Below are 16,703 nucleotides of genomic sequence, written 5' to 3' on the forward strand. Positions count from 1 at the left end.
TTTGGTAGGACAAGAAACGGATGCAGCACTTCAGGGCTTTAGAGAGAAGATTCTCCAAGCACATTTGCCAGCTTTCTTAAGCAAGCAGGTGTCCGGGCAAGCTCAATCGTGAGATGAACCCAAAGGCTACCTCCTCTAAACACTGCTGTGTTTCAAAAAGGATAAAAAAAAAAGAGAAACAAAGGACCTTTTCCCCCTTTCATCTTTCCAAACAAGCAACCTGAAATATTTCACCGGGCACGTTGCGTCACTTGTGAATCTGATAATACTCCTTCTCACAATCCATATGCACGCAACTACAAGTCTGGAGACCAAATGTTTGCCTTTTCAGAACAACATAGTCAAGAAAGGTGGCTCAAGCCAAGCTGCCTCCCTGTTGAGTGGACTCCAGCAGTTTCCTGATGTTACCTTTTCCAGCCACCTGAATTTCAGATGAAAAACAGACCTCCCTTGTCATGCTACACCTTCTTGAATCTGATAGCTTAAATGCATGAAAATCTGATAAATGCAGCTCTTCTCTGCTCCTTTTGGGCTGCATTTAGAAGGCAACGTGAGAGGATTTTCCTTTTCTTAGACGTCGCTGAACTCCATAAAGGGCTTCTGTTTTGTAATCTGTTTCCGAGATCTGATGCATGTGTTTCTAAGACCCCGTCACGTGAGGAGGTCTGACGTAGTCACCCAACGTGACTGTGAGAAAAGGCACTGCAAAGATGTGTGTGGGATGGGGACCCAGATCACTGAAGTGGTGTCCTTTGTCAGAACACTTTCTGCGGAGAATGGCAGGTCCACGCAGTAGATTCTGCTTCAGTATGGGTCTTGCGCTGGCCCCAAATAGACTGTGAGTTTGACTTGTGCGTGATTCCAGGTCAGTATCCTAATACAGTGTGTTCTTTTTTTAGTTGGGTTTTATTTCCAAGTGTCTTTTTATAGAAGCATGGCAGTAGAAAGAGGAGAAAGTTGCTCTGTTGATTCAGTTTCATTACTATGTATGTTGGGAATTGAGTGGCCAAGGTGCTGCGAGAAGGCGCCTGGCGTTTTCCTCTGATCAGAAGATACAGAAAAATGGGATTCAGTCTGGCCCTGGAGCGTGGCCTTGAGTGAGTGACTGCAAGTTCTCACTAAGAATGCAGACTGGACAGGATTACTTCACTCTCCATCTGTGATGTCTTAAAGACTTGCTAATAAAAGTACACCGGATTTTATTAACAGGCTCTATAAAGTTACATAATAGTTACACTTGGTTAAACAATTTAAAGAGGTTTTTCAAGATTTTTTGGCGGGGGGGGGGCGGTTTACATTGGGAGAGTTAAAAATGTTATGGAAACTATCATTTTAAGTTTTTGACTTTTCTGTGCTTTAGTAAAATTGCCTTGTCTACTTGGGGAAGGGAAGATTTAATTAGGCTGGAAATATAGGAATTAGTTGCTCAGATCATTGCCAAGAATTGTTTTCAAGTTTAAACCCAGAACAGGTATCCAGGATATAATGGAGAGGGGCTGATTTAGTAGATGAATGGATAGACTCCAAGGGCAAACCAAGCCAGCCTTTGAGACTTGAAGGCAAAGATTCAAGCCAGGATAGGTTGTACAAACAATATAGGCAGCAAATCGAGGAGCAGTTTTTACCTGAGTGTAGTGTGAAGGGACTATTGGTCCACCTGGTTTTACAGCCATGCTCACACTCAAGTGATAGGTAGCAGTCACTTCTGGCTTAGAAAATTAAAGACAGCTATAGAGTGTGTGTGTGTATCTGTGTGACCAAGGTGTGTCTGTGTTTCTCTGTGCCTTGGTTTCTCCTGACTCCTGGGTATTTCTGCTTTGTACTTTAGCACCCTTTCATTCACTTTGTCTTACATGTGATTCATTTTATTGAGTAAAATAATTTCTAAGTCATTTATTTAAATATGATTTTGAATATTTTCTTACTGTTTAAAGCAGTGGTTCTCAAACTTTTGATTCCCAGGACCCCATTACATTCTTATAAATCTTTAAGGATCCAAAGAGCTTTTGTTTATCTGAGTTACATTCAAAGTTTTAAAGGAGAATTTAAAAACTATTTGTTAACTTGCAAAAATTGACTACAATAAACCCAATTACATGGTAAAATGATACATTTTTATTTTTAAAGTAACTATTTTCTAAAGCAAAAATTTGTGAGAAGAGTGGTGTTATTTTTTGCAAATATGGTTGACCCTTGAACAACACAGGTGTTAGATACAGCACAGACTCGCCACTGGGTCAAAAATCCACAAAATCTCCCCTCCTCTGTATCCCTTCCTCCAGTTCTGCATCTGTGGGTTCAGCCAACCGTGGATCATGTAGCACTGTAGTACATATTTACTGAAAAAAAATCTGTGTACAAGTGGATCTAAGCAGTTCAAACCTGTACTGTTCAAAGGTATACTATATCTTTACTATCTGACTTAATAGAAAGGTAGCTGGATTTTCAAATCTGCTTCTGGATTCAGCTGCAATGTGCTGTTTTAGTTGAACTATATGAAAAAAACCCAGCCTCACACAGCTAGGTAGTTGGAAAAGGGAAGTTTTTTTGGTTTTGGTTTTGTAATAACCTTTTCAGTTAGTTGTGGATATTCTTTGATGCTATACCAGTATCTACCAGTAGGACTTTCTTAAAGGTTAATTGCAACATGGAATTCGTATCAGTGAACTTTCCCCAGTTTGTTACATGTAAATATATATGGCTCTCTGTTACACTTTTTAGCTCATGCATGATTTTTTTTGGTAATATGCATTGGTCATTTGGAAAATATTGGTTCACTGAGCCATGTATATCTTCCAAATTCATTACTCAGTATCCAAAAATCACTTCCATTAACGTCACCACCAACATCATCAGAAAAGTCATTATGTATTGAGGAGTGTTGAGCTCATTGTGGTAGATACAAGTTTTCCAAAATTCTGTTTTTTGCTCCAGTCTGATTTTATTATTGGCAACAAAATGGCTGCTTCCTTGAAATGACAGACTCACTTATTTCATTTTTAAGAAAATATTGGCCCAAGTACCCGTATCTGAATAGCCATGGTTTATCTTACTGTAATTTTTTTCAAGTAAAAATGATGTTCCATGAAAAAAAAAATTGGTAAGTTTGACTCAGAGCTCTAGGAAACACCAGATGCTTTTTCTCAAGGTAGTCATCATTTTTCCTTATGCATTCAGAAGTGTTTTATGTGTCCTTCTGAGGATCCAGATTTAATAAAATGATAATTACTCCTTAATCCAGCTGTTACTGGCTAGATATGTGATAAGGCTGTAGAAGTTTTCCCCGTCTTTGGTTTTGTACCATTAGTGCACATGTTCACACAGTAAAAAAGACACATGACATCTTAGTGTGGTTATGAAAATAGTTTTGACCTTAAAAACTTGCTGAAAGGGTCTTGGGAGACTCAGAGATCCATGAAACATACTTTGAGAACCCTCAGGGTTATAAGGAAACTAGGAAAGAAAAAAAGGAACAGGAATTTATTTTTATTTTCCTAGTAATTTTGCTTTCCCTCGAGTAGAATTTGGGTTCACCCAGGTCTCATTTTTAAAGCTTTAAGTAAGGTAGCTTTCTAAGTACAATACGTCATTTAAGCCATTTGCTGCTCGGGGCCTGAGGAGCCAATGTCTCTCTGCTCACTTACTGTCAGAATCAACAATGTATTGGTACCAAGACTGTCCCTAAACTCAAGGAGCAAATAGGAAGGATAGAAATGTGTACAAATGCACAATATTGCATGCGACAATAAAGGTTGGAACCCCAGACTGAAAATTCATGAGGAAGGAGGCTGACCGAAGGAGATGTCACCTGAGATGAGTAAATTACAGGAATTGCCAGGCAGAGGAGCTAGGGGTGAGGACAGAAGAGCCTCAGGAGGAAATGCGGTTTTTCTTCTAAAGCTTCATACAGGCAGAACGTAGAAATCTTTCTGAGTTATGAGAAGAGGACTCGTGTAGGGAGTGCGTGAGTTGTGTGTGTTGTGTGTATGCTGGAGTGGAGTTGAGGAGCCTGGCAGAGGGGAGGGGCCTTCTGCTTTGTCCCTTAATCCGCTGCTGTACTGTTTGCATATTTTACCATCAGCATAGATTTTTTTTTTTTAACTTTTTTAATACTAGTTAACTCTAAAAGTAAGTGAAGAAGTCATTTTAGGTGGGGTGGGATGAATTGGGAGATTAGAATTAATATATTTACACTATTGATGTTATGTATATATAATATATAGATAACTGATAAGAACCTACTGTACAGCCCAGAGAACTCAATTCGGTGCTCTGTGGTGACCTAAAGAGGAAGGAAATCCAACAAAGAGGGGATAAATGTAAACATACAGTGGATTAACTTTGCTGAATAGTAGAAACTAACACAACATTGTAAAGCAACTATACTCCAATAAAAATTAATTTGAAAAAAGAAAAGTCATTTTAATCATCAAAAGCATCTTCAGTGCCCATCCTTACATAATATGAATGTATTATATAAGATTGGAATAATGCAGGAGACAAAGGCAGCAGCAGATTCTGCATATGCTAATTAAGTAGAATTTCCCAATGGCCCTGGTATGAAGTATAATTATAAAGTATGTTTATCCTATATTTATAAAATTCTTCAAAGCATTTAAAATACTTATGAAGTATACTTTATCTCAATATACACATGTAATTATAATGTAGAATTTTATATTTAGTTTATATAGATATGTATATTTTTGTGTATATATAAATACAGGATGACCCTGTATCCTCATTTCCCAGGATATAGTCCCAATGTATACCTGTTTATCTGGCATAGTTATTAGTTGTATCCCCTTTTCTCTCTCAAGTGTCTTGTTGTTTTAGATGCTGAATTATACATTCACGATATTTGTTGTGCTTATAAAATCTGTTTCCACTAGCACATGTTCATATGTTTATATAATCATAGATCTATTGGTACATGCATGTGGATATATACATACATGTATTTGTGTGTTTAGAAGGTGTATGTTAAAAGCTTTACAGCTAAAAAACAAACTCAGGAAAATAGTAACATAAATCAGATGATCACAGTTATCTAATTACAGATTGATTTATTGTTTTAAAATATTGGCTCACCAAAAGTTTTGTAACAATAACATTTTTCATGCTTATTTATTCCATCTCGGTGATACTACTGAAAATAATAGATATATTATACAAAACTTGCTTTTTAGTACATGTTTCAGAATATTACATATAAACTTAATCTCACCTGCTTTCCAGCTTCTATTTCTTTTTCTGAAGTGTGTTGTGGGCTTTCCATTAGCAAGAACTCCTAAGACTTCTGTTTTTACTTACTCTCAATGAAGAAAAATAGCAGAGGAGATCACTTTTTTTTTTTTAAGTCAAAGAATACTATTTTTGGTGGGAATGACTGCCTCCCCCCTGAACTCATTTAAGTCTGAATTCTAACTTTAGGGATATACTTAAAGTAAGGATGACTGTTCAAAACTCCGGGTCCAATGTGATTTTACTTCATGTTCTCGTCAGTGGCGCAAACCAAACTGGCCAACGGGGCCGGGCTGGGCTTGGTGCTGAGAGAAGCCGCTGGGCAGTGAGCGCCGGGAAAGGCAGCACGTGCCTGCAGCTGCCCGGTTGCCAGGCGGGCAGCAGCCCCGCTGTTGTCCAGTCTTCCTGTTTCTCAAGAGAAGACACATTGATATTTATGTTAAATCTTACTGTTCTTTGACATCAACTTTTTTTTTTCCAAAACCATGGTCCAAATGCTACCTGTATCAAACACCACTGGTAGGGACCAGCTGTGTTTGAGGGCCACAGTGGGTCCCCTCTGGTCTTCAGACTTCAAACTCAGTTGCACGTCGGACATGTAGAATATGACTTGAAATTGCATCTTTGACAACTGTCACTGCCTTTTCACCTTGTATTTATGGATTTGGATGCTTTGTTCCAAACTGTGACATGGACTCCTTGATTACAAGCTTCTTGAGGGCATGAAACTCAGCTGTGCCTCGTTCTGACTGAACTTCGTGTTCCTCAGCTTTGTCCACTTCAGCAGGCAGAGCTGAAGTCAGTGTCACCTCTCCCGGAAAGGGGGTTTGGTGAGGCACTCCTGCCTTCCCTCACCCCATCCCGGGGCCACTCCCCGCTACTCTTTGTCCCAGCACTCCTGATCCTGCACCTTCACTGAGAATCTTGGCTTTACAGCATTGTGTGAACCCGTCTTACCTTCCCTGCTATACTGCAGACCTTTGGGGGCAGAATTTTTGTTTCTGTTACAGTGCTGGATTTTAGTGTCAGCCCCCAGACCTGGTTATGGCAGATGGATAAAAACCACGTGAATATCCTCTGAGACAAGATTTTTCAGTGTTTACTTGTGTGCCTTTCAAATTTGTTATCACAGGGACAAATAGAATGTTCCTTATTCGCTAAATAAGGTACAAAAATATATATAGGTTCCAGGGTCTCACCTCAGCTATTCCAAACAAGAATCTCTGCGAGGGGACTCTGTAAATGCTGTACTATATTAAAGCTTCCCAGGTGATTCAGATACATAGCCAGGTTCGAGAACTTCTGTCCCACAGCATAAAGTAGGTATTCAGTAAATCTCTGTTCCAAGGAGAAATGAACTCTTGTCTTCCTATAGCACTCAGCCAATATTCAAGAAATAATGGTCAAGAGAATTAAATTCTGAATTCACATACTAACTCTCCCCATCTCACCTTTTTAGGTGGGGCTGAGGCCATCTACTCCTTCCCAGGCTCTCACACTGTCTGGGGTGGATGGATTAATTCTTACCTGGGCCAGAGGATGGCCTGACTAGCTGGTTTGCAACCAGCTGGCCTCCCTCTAATCCTGTCCATGTGCTGAAGCCTCAGGGATCCTGAGTGATTTAACTCAAATCTAATGATAACTTTTAATGATAACTAGTACTTGCAATATAAAACTTGCTGTGGGGAGTCCACTAGAGCCTGTTATGATCTGGTCTGACCTTTTCAAGCTTCCCAGGTGGTGCTAGTGGTAAAGAATCCACCTGCCAACGCATGAGACACAGGGTTTGAGTCCTGGGTCGGGAAGATCCCCTGGAGGAGGAAATAGCAACCGACTCCAGTATTCTTGCCTGAAAAATCCAATGGACAGAGGAGGCTGGTGGTCCACAATCCATAGGGCCGAAAAGAGTCAGACATGACCGAACGACTGAGCACACACGACCCTTCCAAACAGGAGAAGATATGAGAAGGGAGAGAAAGTAGATCCCCCAGGGGCCCAAAACAGAGACCTCACGGAAGACCAAAGAGGCACCTGCCAAGTAGGTAGGTCACTGATCTGTGTAAGCCAGTGAAGGATAGACTCTGGCAATCCATTCAGGGTGACCCTTTCTCTCTTCAGGGGTACAGAGGGGGCCATAAAGATTCCTTTTTATTTAATTTTATTTAAAGATATAATCCCCCACATCCCTGGAAAAGATTCATGGAAGGTTACAGGTAAAGGCAGGTGAAACAAGAGTAGAAGAGCTATCACTAAATAAAGTGAGACAGTGGTCACACCAGAAACCCAGGCTCACGGTGGCTACAACAGTTGACGGTAAACCTTAGCTCTAAGCTTCCTTGTTTCGAGAATTAAAAAAGAAACGTGGTGAGTGCATTGTTCTCATTATCTGGTTAATGAAAAATTTGTTAGTAGAAATGCACTTTTTCCAGTGGCTGAATGAGATAAAAGAAGTTATCAAATGGATTCTTGTATAAAGGACACTAAATAACATAATGGGCACAGCTCATAATTGCTTTACAAAAAGGTAGAAAGAGAGAGGCTTTAATGTGGCCATCTGGTCTTTCCAACTGAATGAATGCCATGAGCTAAACGTTTTATTCCGGTGCTAGGAAGACATGGCCACTGGGAGTTAAAGAGCGGCAAGCTGTATGGGCTTTCTGGACATCACCTGATCAGAGAGAGAGAGACTTGATGAACAGCAGCTGGGTAGTATGTCTTTTAGACCAGAGCAGGTATTTTGGCCAGGGCACTGCAGTTTAAGTGCAGGAGTGATCTCTTAGCATATAGTGAAATTAGTTTGCTGAGTTGCTGTTAGCATTTTTTAAGTGAAAGATAATAGAACAGGACAGACAGCATCACACCTCTCAAGGGTAAGTTTTAGCTTCACTTTTGTCTCGAGTCCCTATGCACCGTGTATTTTTTACTGTAGCTAACCATGAAAGCTGGTGCTTTGGACTGTCCCTCACTAGAACAGTAGTGGGTAGGCTCTGGCCAACCCAGGCTCATTATAGAACATAGAGAATAATATGACCTGAGTACAACAGGAGCGGGATCCTCAGACCAGAGCAAGAGCCACCGTGCCTTTAAATTGTGCTAATTTAAGAACCTGTGACTAGACAGTATTATAAACTCAGAAACATACTTCTCTGGTTTTGTGTTTTGTTTCCATTTGGGTTGCCTTTAGTACCTCACAGAGTTATTTTTGAACACCCCAGTCTACTATGGCTATGATAAAAGGGAAATCAGAGGAATGAGATGGGTCCCCATACAGGCCAGTAGTGCAGAGGGTGGGGGGCCCCTGGTGGTCAGACTCAGTCATGCAGACCAAGACTTTCCACTGAGAGACCTTTCAGAGCCACAGATGAGGAATGATTCCTCCAGTTCTTGCTTCTTCCCTGAGCAGCCAATAACTTTAGTTACAGATACTGCTTGCTTCAGCTTCCCCAGTGGCTCAGCAGTAAAGCCTCCACCTGCAATGCAGGAGACCCTGGGTGCGGAAGATTCTCTGGAGCAGAAAAGGGCAACCCACTCCAGTATTCTTGCATGGGAAATCCTATGGACAGAGGAACATGGCAGGCTACAGTCCTTGGGGTCACTAAGAGTCAGACATGACTGAGGGCATGCGCGCGTGCACGCACGCACACACACACACACACACACACACTGCTTAGTTAAGGAAAACTTAAAAAAAATAATTTTCTTGCTTCATGAACTAAGGTGAAAGTGAAAGTCACTCAGTCGTGTCCAGTTCTTTGCGACCCCATGGACTATACAGCCTATGGAATTCTCCAGGCCAGAATACTGGAGTGGGTAGCCTTTTCCTTCTCCAGGGGATCTTCCCAACCCAGGAATCGAACCAAGGTCTCCTGCATTGCTGGCTATGTTTGGATCAAATCATTAGGGTGGATCATCAGAAATAGACAGCAGTCTTGTGATGGGACCATGACATTGCCTGATTCTAAGAATTGAACACAGCAGCCCTGAGTGATGATGAGACCCTTAACATTTATCAGGGAACCTTACCCTGCCCCCCCACACACACCAAATTTGGACATGTATATGTAGCCTACAACTTTGGAGAAAGTCAGAGAAAAAGTTCTGGGAGGATTTCCAACTATAACAACTGTGAGCAATGGTATGAGAAACAGGCTGGGGCAAGATAAAGATTAAGCTTCTAAGGTTGACTCCAAGTCTTTGGAGCAACAACGAAATGAGATTAAAAAGAAACAAAGACTACAAAACTCTGTATTTTCATACATAAAGTAAGATTTTCAAAGAAATCAAAAATAGCCTATACACCAAAGAGCTCCTCATGGAAGGACCTTTATCTCTGACCACTTCTCTCTTCTTCTTTTAGATGACAGTCATGTCCCTTTCCAGGGACCTCAAGGACAACTTACACAGCGACACAGTGCTCTCCATCTTAAACGAGCAGCGCATTCGGGGCATTTTGTGTGATGTCACTATCATTGTGGAAGACACCAAGTTTAAAGCCCACAGCAATGTCCTGGCTGCTTCAAGCCTTTATTTCAAAAACATCTTTTGGAGCCATACCATCTGTATTTCCAGCCACGTCCTGGAGCTGGATGATCTCAAAGCTGAAGTGTTTACAGAAATCCTCAATTATATCTACAGCTCCACAGTCGTCGTCAAGAGACAGGAAACTGTCACTGATCTCGCAGCTGCTGGGAAAAAGCTGGGAATATCCTTCTTGGAAGATCTTACTGATCGCAACTTCTCCAATTCCCCGGGTCCCTATGTATTCTGCATTACTGAGAAGGGAGTGGTTAAGGAAGAAAAAAATGAAAAAAGGCATGAAGAACCAGCCATCACTAATGGGCCAAGGATCACAAATGCATTTTCCATCATCGAAACAGAAAACAGTAATAACATGTTCTCCCCACTGGACTTGAGAGCAAGTTTCAAAAAGGTCTCCGACTCCATGAGGAACACCAGCCTCTGCCTGGAGAGGACTGACGTCTGCCACGAGGTGGAGCCCGTGCGCACCCTCGCCGAGCACTCCTACGCCGTGTCTGCCGTGTCTTCCGTGGCTGAGGCTTACAGAAGTCAGCCTGCCCGGGAACAGGACAGCAGCTCACCTGCGAAAACAGGGAAGGAGAACTCTGAAGCTGTTGCAGCAAAACCGAAAACATGCCGAAAGCCAAAGACACTCTCCGTACCCCAGGAATCAGATTCCGCTCCAGAAAATATACCACCCCCTCCAGCAAGCAACTTGGAGGTGCGTCAAGAAGAAAGTCCGCAGCCAGCTGCAGTTCTTTCCCTTTCAAAATCTCCCAGCCACAACGAAGGAGAGGTCCAATTTCCCAGGGCGGAGGGAAATAAATCCTCTGATGTCCCTGGGCCGCCAGCCGCCGAGGTGCCGCCTCTCGTTTACAACTGCAGCTGTTGTTCCAAATCTTTCGAGAGCAGCACTTTGCTCAGCGCCCACATGCAGCTTCACAAGCCGACCCAGGAGCCCTTGGTGTGCAAGCACTGCAACAAGCAGTTCAGCACCCTCAACAGGCTGGATCGGCATGAGCAGATCTGCATGAGGTCCAGCCACATGCCCGTTCCTGGAGGGAATCAGCGCTTCTTAGAAAACTATCCCACCATCGGGCAGAATGGAAGTTCATTCACAGGTCCAGAACCTTTATTAGCTGAGAATAGGATTGGTGACTTTTCCAGTCCCGGGAGTACGCTGCCAGAAACAGAACACATAGTTAAATTTGTTAATGGGCAAATGCTCTACAGCTGCGTGGTGTGCAAACGCAGTTACGTGACTTTATCCAGCCTCCGAAGACATGCAAATGTTCACTCCTGGAGGAGAACATATCCTTGCCATTACTGCAACAAAGTGTTTGCCTTGGCTGAGTACAGGACAAGACACGAGATTTGGCACACAGGGGAAAGGCGGTATCAGTGCATTTTCTGCCTGGAGACATTCATGACCTACTATATACTCAAAAACCACCAGAAGTCTTTTCATGCCATCGATCACAGACTTTCCATCAGTAAGAAAACAGCAAATGGAGGCTTGAAGCCTAGTGTCTATCCATATAAACTTTACAGGCTCCTGCCCATGAAATGCAAGAGGGCTCCTTACAAGAGCTACCGACATTCTTCCTATGAAAATGCTCGAGAAAACAGTCAGCTAAATGAGCCTGCACCTGGTCCCTATGTTATTCAGAATCCACACAGCTCTGAATTACCTACTCTGAATTTCCAGGACAGTGTAAACACCTTGACCAACAGTCCAGCCATCCCATTGGAAACACCAGCACGTCAGGACGTGCCCACTTCGGCCAGTATACAAAACGCAGAAGGTACCAAATGGGGTGAGAGGGGAGAGTTAAAAGTGGATCTGGACAATAACTTTTATTCCACAGAGGTGTCGGTTTCTTCCACTGAAAACGCTGTCAGTTCGGACCCCCGAGCAGGGGATGTGCCAGTTTTGGCTGTGAGTAACGGCAGTGAGAACTCCACCTCTGTGATCAGCTACAGCGGCTCAGCCCCCTCGGTCATCGTGCACAGCAGCCAGTTTTCATCGGTGATAATGCACAGCAATGCCATTGCTGCCATGACCAGCCGCAACCCCAGAGGAGCTCCTTCAGACCAGACTGTCAGTCAGACCCCAAAAGAGGACGGCAAGCCCGCCGAGCCAGACAAAGTTGGGAGGGCCGTCAGCAGACCCAAGAGCATGAAGGAGAAAAAGAAAGCCGGCCCGTGTAGCAGGGGAGAAGTACCAGAGGAGTCCAAATTCACTGCTGATCCTGGAGGCTCACTGGGCAAAACTACAAATACCATTAAAGAAACGAGTAAAATTGAAACCTACATCGCAAAGCCCGCTCTCCCTGGAACCTCCACAAACAGCAACGTCGCACCCCTTTGTCAAATAACGGTGAAAATCGGAAATGAAGCCATTGTGAAGAGGCACATCCTCGGCTCTAAACTGTTCTATAAGAGAGGGCGGAGACCCAAGTATCAAACGCCGGAGGAGACGCTGCCCCAGGAGAGCGACCAGGAAGCCAACGGAGACAACCCTCTCGGGCTCTGCCAGTCCGAGTGCATGGAGATGAGCGAGATGTTTGACGATGCCAGTGACCAGGATTCCACGGACAAACCGTGGCGCCCGTACTACAACTACAAACCCAAGAAGAAATCCAGACAGTTGAGAAAAATGAGGAAGGCCAGCTGGAGGAAGGAGCATGAAAACAGGAGCCCGAGCAGTAAGTGTAGATACCCGGCCGACCTGGACTGTGCGGTGGTGGGCAAGGCTCCGCAGGAGAAGGCCTTCGAGGAAGAGGAAAACAAAGAGATGCCTAAGCTGCAGTGTGAACTCTGCGACGACGGAGACAAAGCCTCAGGGGCCGGGAGCCAAGGGAGGCCCCACCGGCATCTCACGGCCCGGCCTTACGCATGCGAGCTCTGTGCCAAGCAGTTTCAGAGCCCCTCCACCCTCAAAATGCACATGCGGTGCCACACGGGAGAGAAGCCATACCAGTGCAAGACCTGCGGCCGGTGCTTCTCCGTGCACGGCAACCTCCAGAAGCATGAGCGCATCCACCTGGGCGTGAAGGAGTTCGTCTGTCAGTACTGCAACAAGGCCTTCACTTTGAACGAGACCCTCAAAATCCACGAAAGGATCCACACGGGAGAAAAACGATACCACTGTCAGTTCTGCTTTCAGAGTTTTTTGTATCTGTCCACGAAAAGGAATCACGAGCAGAGGCATATCAGGGAGCATAACGGGAAGGGCTATGCCTGCTTCCAGTGCCCCAAAATTTGCAAAACAGCTGCTGCTCTGGGAATGCACCAGAAGAAACACTTGTTCAAAAGCCCCAGTCAGCAGGAGAAAACGGAAGGTGACATGGGCCACGAAAACTCCAGTCCCCTGGAGAATCCACATTTCATTGATTCGGAAGGTACTGAGCAAAAGGATAATGTACAAACCGTTGTTGATAATGTCCTTTGAATGGAGATCCTTAGGGGAAAAAAAACCTTTGAGAATACAAGTTGGTGGGGGTTTTTTTGTGTTTTTTTTTTTAGTTAGATGTTTCTTTTGTTTCTGTTTAGTTTTGTTCACTTAACAGCTATGAAGGAGTGAAATGTAACAAAGAAAATCTCATTTGTTCAAATTCCAGAAGGAGGATCCTAATATCCTCTCTGGGTTTTAGCATTAACCTCATGCGAAGTACACAAAAACAAAATAGCCGAATCTTCCAGTATCCCAAGTGTCTTGTGAAAGTTTATGAAGTTCTAAATTGTGATATTTTTGCCAGTGGGAGAAAAAAAGAGTTTAATTTTAGTGTAATTTAAAACTTTCTGGTGAGTGCTCAGAGGAGCTGGCTGCTGAACTGTCTTTAGTAACTGGAGATATAAGGGTCAGATATCATGAAAATGTCACCTTCATAAATATGTTAAAAGGTAAATGAGCTATGACAGTCATTATTCTCATCCAGCTTCTGCACTATTAAAAATTGTTTAAATTAATGGGTACATATGAAATAATAGTATAGCTGAAAATACTTGTGAAATGAGTAACCCAAGTAGGACATTCATACGTTATCTAGAACTACTTTTCTGCAACACAAACCTTGTAAAATACAGATATAAAGCACTATAACTTTTAACTGTCCATGTCCCCTGTAGCGAATTATAATGATGAGCAATAGATCTGCAAATAATGAGAACTGATGTAAAAATCAGTAGGAAGCATTTTGAGTATGACTTCAGAGCATGTGTATGCTTTTAGATGGAATGCTGTTCTCTTGAAGTTATGGCTGAGCTGTTACTAGAACCGGTCTTCTCAAGTCCCAAAAAACATAGGTCATGCCTTATCCACGGGGGAGAACCTTCCCAGAAGTTACTTGTGATTACCTGTGCTGTGCTGTGTATTACTTTCTAGTGGCCTCACTTCAGAAAATGAAAAAAGGTCAAATTCTTCTGAAACTCCCTGAAGTCTTCCATCCATCACAAGGCCATGGACGTGGAGGTCTTTCCAGATAGATTTAACTATTCTCAAGGGTTCAAGTAAAACCTAGCATCTCCTGTATCACTGAAGGAGTGTCTTGGAAATTAAGTGCAAGGCACACGTGTGGTGGTGAATTCCCAGGCACTTGAAAGCGACAGAAAGCCTAATCCCTACAATTGTCAGCCTTCTTGGAAATCATGCAGCCCACAAGCATATACTATTTAAAAAATAAATAAAGGACAACAGAAACACACACACCCCTGCCCCACCCAATAATGACTTGAGTGGGTAGGAAGTGATGACCTTCCTTGCCTCAAATGGAGCTTTGTCTTTGGAGGGTGGGGAGATAGAATGTGAATTGACGAGGTTCCATGACTTACATGCTTCAAAAATATATAGAATATATTCACAAGTCAGATGCCTTGTCTTCATGTTTGCAGACAACTGAGACCCTGGTTCAATTCCTGGGTCAGGAAGATTTTCTGGAGAAGGGATAGGCTACCCACTCCAGTATTCTTGGGCTTCCCTTGTAGCTCAGCTGGTAAAGAATCCACCTGCAATGCAGGAGACTTGGGTTCAGTCCCTGGGTTGGGAAGATCCCCTGGAGAAGGGAAAGGCTCCCCACTCCAGTGTTCTGGCCTGGAGAGTTCCATGGGCTGTATAGTCCATGGGGTTGCAGAGTCGGACACGACTGAGCCACTTTCAGCCCCCTTGCTAAAAACCCATTTCTGTGTTTAATGTTCTTATTCTTTGACCCACACCATCAACACTGCCCTCAAAGTCTAACCCCCCTATAGAATATTCCATCACGTGGACTAGGTTCCTGGGAAGCTGGAAATCACGATTCTTTAACTTTTTAAACTGCCAGAATAGGAGGGAGAGAGAAAACATTCTTACCCATTTGATACCAGAACACCAGTATGAGCAGAATCTGGAACCCAGTTCAAGGATGACCTGCAGCCATTCGTGTTCACAGGATTTGACAGCTGGAAACCCAAGGTTACTAGATTACCATTGTGAAGAAATGGCTTGAAGGACTCCGGGTTCTCTCTTCAAGTGTTGTGATGTCTCCACAAAGAAGACTTCATATGGATTGGGGTGGACCAGAAAGCATCTCAACACCCAGAAAAGGACATAATCAAAGCTGATCTTTTTATACTGTAGTACTTTGTTGTTAAATAACCCCAATATTGTATTTGCATTTATCTTTTGTTCATCTACTTTCACTTACAAACAGTATTATGTAATAGAAGAAAATGGAAAAATGCAGATGAGTTCAACTTTATTTTATACATTGTATATATGTACACTTGAACCATTCATTTGGGTTTTGTTAAAGAGATAGTCACAAAGGGCTTATGCAAATCATTTTGAATTGATAATTAGAAAACTGAATAAGCAATCCTGTGATCTACCAATTTGTTTTATTTCAGTCAGGATTATGAATCAAGAATTACTGTGTATTTCAGTCATTTTGATTTGAAGTAACTCTAAATATAAAATGATTACATGTAACGATGTCTCCCAGCCCTTCCATGTGGATATTTTTTAAGTGGACTTGTATGCTAATAATTCTAGACCAAAGTAAATATGGCAGAATATTTATACATGAAAAAATAATTTTGCAAATATTTTCTATAATTGTATTATTCGTTTAAAATGTTGATAGCTTGTGTTAGTTTCAGGGAGGGGTGTATATTTTGATAAAAAATACTTGACTTTGTAATTCTGTATATTCTATACAATTTATAGCAGAGCCGTTTTAAGACAGCCTTGTCACACTTTTTGTTAATTGTGAAAATTTTATTCGAAGTGATGTTTATGCATTGAGTACATAACGACCAACTAGAGTTAAAGTAAGTGTGAACAGTGAAACATACTGTATGCTGTACAAGATATATTGTAATTTGCTGTTTTAGCATCTGTATTTTGGTTAGAAGATATTATTAAATGCAGATGTTAAGGGTTGGAAAAGTCTAATTTTATTTTTAGAACTAATGGATATAAATTTGTTTTTGCTTGATTAAAATAGCTCATTCTTATGTTGTCTCTTTTTAAACATTTTAGTGTTAATTCTTTTGTGTAGCCAAGCAGCAATTTCGTTTGTATGAGTCACAGCGTTGTTTCACATATGATTCATTCAGTATATTTCTGTTTCCTCACTTGTTTACATTCCATGGTACCTGCTTACATGCTTAGGACTCAAATGGAATATGACATTAAAAAAAAGCAGAATAAAAGAGACTGAAATCTTGTTATCATTTAGTGCTTTGGATAGGCCTGCTATTATGGTAAACCTGAGTGTTGGAAGTATTCTGCTCCAGTCATCCACAGAAAACAGGTTTCACGTATTAACTCCCAGGTATTTGGCAACGTTCTTGCCACGGTCTATCTCATTCAGTCCTTTCCCAACGACCCTGGGCAATAGACTTATTTATCTGCATTTTACAAGTGACTTTGAGAAGATCCCACAGCCAGCCAGCCAGGA

At 42.3% G+C, this 16,703-nt stretch overlaps 1 protein-coding gene across 27 annotated transcripts in view; it reads left to right on the forward strand.

Moving 5' to 3' along the window:
* The window catches only part of ZBTB38 (zinc finger and BTB domain containing 38), a 139,210-nt gene extending 122,751 nt beyond the window's left edge, over window positions 1-16,459 (forward strand). For 23 of the 27 annotated variants that reach the window (XM_086371571.1, XM_086371841.1, XM_086371750.1 and 20 more), the window contains one exon: window positions 9,602-16,459. In XM_086371571.1, the coding sequence (XP_086227697.1) occupies window positions 9,602-13,216 (3,615 nt within the window). In that variant the 3' untranslated portion in view covers window positions 13,217-16,459. Of the gene's footprint in view, window positions 1-670; window positions 866-6,973; window positions 7,287-9,601 lie in introns of those variants that run through there. The other 4 variants (XM_086372988.1, XM_086372512.1, XM_086372362.1 and 1 more) reach the window with 2 other exon arrangements.
* The last annotated feature ends 244 nt before the right edge of the window (window positions 16,460-16,703 follow it).

This window comes from Bos grunniens, chromosome 1 (assembly GCF_055505025.1).
Source record: "Bos grunniens cultivar Pamir isolate PY7600 chromosome 1, Bosgru_T2T1.0, whole genome shotgun sequence".
Lineage (NCBI taxonomy): Eukaryota > Metazoa > Chordata > Mammalia > Artiodactyla > Bovidae > Bos > Bos grunniens.